This window comes from Colobus angolensis, unplaced genomic scaffold (genome assembly GCF_000951035.1).
Source record: "Colobus angolensis palliatus isolate OR3802 unplaced genomic scaffold, Cang.pa_1.0 Scaffold34, whole genome shotgun sequence".
NCBI lineage: Eukaryota > Metazoa > Chordata > Mammalia > Primates > Cercopithecidae > Colobus > Colobus angolensis.
Genome location: NW_012116710.1, coordinates 948350 through 952067, shown reverse-complemented (window position 1 = coordinate 952067; position 3718 = coordinate 948350). Strand labels below are relative to the sequence as shown.

The window sequence follows — 3718 nt, the reverse complement described above, 5'->3', positions numbered from 1 at the left end:
AGGCAGGAGAATGGCATGAACCCAGGAGGCGGAGCTTGCAGTGAGCTGAGATCGCGCCACTGCACTCCAGCCTGGTCGACAGAATGAGACTCCATCTCAGACAAAAAAAAAAGATGAGGATTTCTAATTTGCATACTTCATTGGAATCGGTTTTTAAAGGTTTTTTTTTTTTCCGAAGACTGAGTCTCACTCTGTCACCCAGCCTGGAGTACAGTGGTGCGATATCACTGCAACCTCCGCCTCCTGGGTTCAAGTGATTCTCCTGCCTCAGCCTCCCGAGTACCTGGGATTACAGGCATGCACCACCACATCCGGGTAATTTTTGTATTTTTCGTGGGGACAGGGTTTCACCATGTTGGCCAGGCTGGTCTCAAACTACTGACCTCAAGTGATCCACCTGCCTCGGCCTCCCATAGTGCTGGGATTACAGGTGTGAGCCACCATGCCCAGCCAAAAGATTTTTTTTTTATTCTTCATTGAAACTCCACTCAAAATGCCATGGGTGGTTTATGGCAACTTTTACATAAGTCTAGCAAAAGGAAAGAATGTGTCATCTCTTTTCTGTCACAATTGGGGGCTTAAAAATGCAGGGGTGGATGTATCAAGCCCCAGAAAGTTAAAAGTTTAAGCCAGGAGTTCTGGCCATGCAATCATTTTTAGTAATACCTGGAGCTTATGAGAGTGGAAGTTTGTATTATTTTTTTTTTCCAAAGTGCATTACTATTAATGATAATAGTTTTCATTAGTTCTAGTCACTGTGCTTAGCATTTTCCATATTTTACCCTCATAGCAACCTACGAAACCTATGTAGGAATTGACATTTGATGACAGTCTGTCCAAATCCAGCACCCGTGTGTTATTTACCACTCTTTATAATTTTTAAAAAGAGATTTCTCCTTCTGAATACCACTATTTTTTTTTTGAATGACAGAATAAGACAACTTAAAATCTGAAAAGCTCTTAGGAAATACTGCTACAGTATCTGGAACCTAGTAATGCTGCTTCATGTGGCCTCTCCAGACTCTTTTGCCTGTGGCTTCCCGAAGACTGGCATAAAACAGAGAAAAAGAATAACGGACAAAATGGGGATTACTAGTGGTCATCTTGACTACTTGGTTTGAGCAGAGCCCTCAGGATGTGTGGGAGGAGCAGGACAGGCCAGAGGCTGGGAAGTCTGGGCCATGCACAATTCTGCTAGAGAAGAAAAGCTGTGCATTATATGAGTAGCATGAGTCTATTCAACTTTTACCTTCCGGTCTCCTTAGGCTAAACAAAAACTTGATGGGTTGGAGAAAAGCTTATTCATCTTTTCTCAGCATCCAGAGAGGCATGTGACTAAAATGATATCATGGACAGAAGGGAGACTGGAACCCAAGTGTACAATTACCACTGTGGTGAGATCAGCAACATTGTATTCAGACAGGCCATTTACTTGCCTGAAGCCTATGGAGTAACCAGAGTAGACTCTTGCCCTTATGTGACCCACTTGTTGGAATGACTGTGGATCTTTCCGTTTATCATTTTCCATACTCACTTTTGGTTTTAGCTTTTATTATATGCAAGCCTATTTATTTTATGGAGATTGAGTAGGAAACATAAGCTAAAGGAAGCCTCAGTGATATAGTTCAAAACTTGGAATGGCTCTCCCACTAGCTATAGTCCCCGGTACTATATTTTCTGAAATCCACCTCTCATCCCTTCTTGTAAGTACGGAACAGACCCAGTGGCTCACGCCTGTAATCCTAGCACTTTGGGAAGCTGAGGTGGGCAGATCACTTGAGGTCAGGAGTTCGACATCAGCTTGGCCAACATGGTGAGACCCCATCTCTACTAAAAATACAAAAATTAGCCAGGCATGGTGGTGTGTGCCTGTAGTCCAAGCTACTCAGGAGGTTGAGGCAGGAGAATCTCTTGAACCCCAGTGGCAGAGGTTGCAGTGAGCCGAGATTGCGCCACTGCACTCCAGCCTGGGTGACAGAGCGAGACTCCATCTCAAAAAAAAAAGGTATGGAACACACCAACACTTGTGATTTCCTCTCAGGAAGGGAATTCAGAATGGGAGTCGTCTTTGGAGTTTTAAAAATATAGTTCTGTATTGTTGAGACTGCTTTAACATCTTGTATTTCTTCTGTGGTTGTGCTTTGGATGAATATAGCCCATCCAAGGTGACTTCTTTACAACCACTGAACAACTTTGGGTGGTAGGGAAGTGGGAACTGCATTACTCTCTGATATAATAACTAACCACACCATTTTCCTTTTACTTTGCCAGGGTGAGTTCTGCATCCTGGTACTTCCTCAATGTGTTTGGCCTTCGGAGCATTTACTCTCTGATTCTGGGCCAAGATAATGGTAAGAAGCATGTCAGGTTTACTAACCAAATACTTCCATAGATGAATCATCCATGTTAGAGCCAGAAAAGTCTTGTAGGTTATGCTGTTTGTTACCATAGTCAAATAAAATGTTTCCTTCCTTCAGTTTCTGAGGTATTCTGAAAGACTCTTAAAAATTCCAGGGATCAAATTGAAGATCTCAGTTCTCTCTGGCAATGACTGGGACAGTATTTGATTCCCCAGAATCTGATACCATCATGTGAGGGATCCAGCACTAGCAGTGTAAGCCTGTGAACCTAAAGCTTAAAGAAGGCCTGGTTTGTCAGTCATATCATTGACTAGAGCCCTTGCCAGTACTAATCCTTGCTCTCTTGTTTACTGGCCGGGACCTCAGAAAAGTTACTTAACAAGTTACTTAACTTCAAATTCTCTATTTGTTTATCTGTAAATAAGGACTTTATTAGTTAACCTGCAGGGTTATTAGGAACAGATGAGGTAGAATATGCGACCCACTTAGTGAAGTACTTGGCGTACAGTAGTTGCTCAATAACTGGTGCCTGTTATTGTTGAAATTTGAAATGAAGTTTAGAGCTTCCTTTAGTGATCTCTTTTTTGCTGTTACTATCCCCATTTTTCAGGAGACACAAAATGACTTTCCTAGAGTCACACAGCCAGTGGGTGACAGGGCCAGTTGTGAGGCTGTAGTCCAGTTCTCTAATCTAAGCACATTCTTCCCCTGGGGTGCTGGGGTGCTTGCTGAGTCCTGGCATTCATGTAAGTGTGTCTTATGCTACAGCCGCTGACCAATCACGAATGATGCAGGAGCAGATGACGGGAGCAGCCATGGCCATGCCCGCAGACACAAACAAAGCTTTCAAGGTACGCTCCATTCACCATTCAAAGCCGCAGCAATGCTCTGAAAGGTGTTATCAAGAGCTATTTTAAAAATAGCTTCCTTGCAGGGAGTGTTGTGTGGTTCCATCTTTTTAATTTAAACTTAGCAAAAACATAGTTTACACATCTCTTTTTCCTGAGACAGAATCATCTATTAAGTAAATTGGAAATTCTTGGTACTTTTACCAGTTTTTAAATGCTCACCAGAATTTAATCCACACTATCAATGATGCCGTAAAATAATCCAATCAGAGGTGCCAGGTAAACATTTAGAATAATTTGAACGTTTTTGAACCCCATAGATATCAGATATAAATTGCATTAAAAAAAATCAATACTGGCTGGGCGCGGTGGCTCACGCCTGTAATCCCAACACTTTGGGAGGCCAAGGTGGGTGGATCACGAGGTCAGGGGTTCAAGACCAGCCTGACCAACATGGTGAAACCCCATCTCTACTAAAAATACAAAAAATTAGCCAGGCGTGGTGGCAGG

The 3718-nt window shown here is 42.7% G+C and overlaps 1 protein-coding gene across 1 annotated transcript in view; it reads left to right on the top strand.

Annotated features, from left to right (window-relative positions):
* Window positions 1-3404, top strand: part of EMC3 (ER membrane protein complex subunit 3) — an 18890-nt gene extending 15486 nt beyond the window's left edge. Inside the window, 2 exon segments of the mRNA XM_011952259.1 lie at window positions 2272-2351; window positions 3129-3404. Of these exon segments, the coding sequence (XP_011807649.1) occupies window positions 2272-2351; window positions 3129-3277 (229 nt within the window). The 3' untranslated portion in view covers window positions 3278-3404.
* Window positions 3405-3718: the final 314 nt, after the last annotated feature.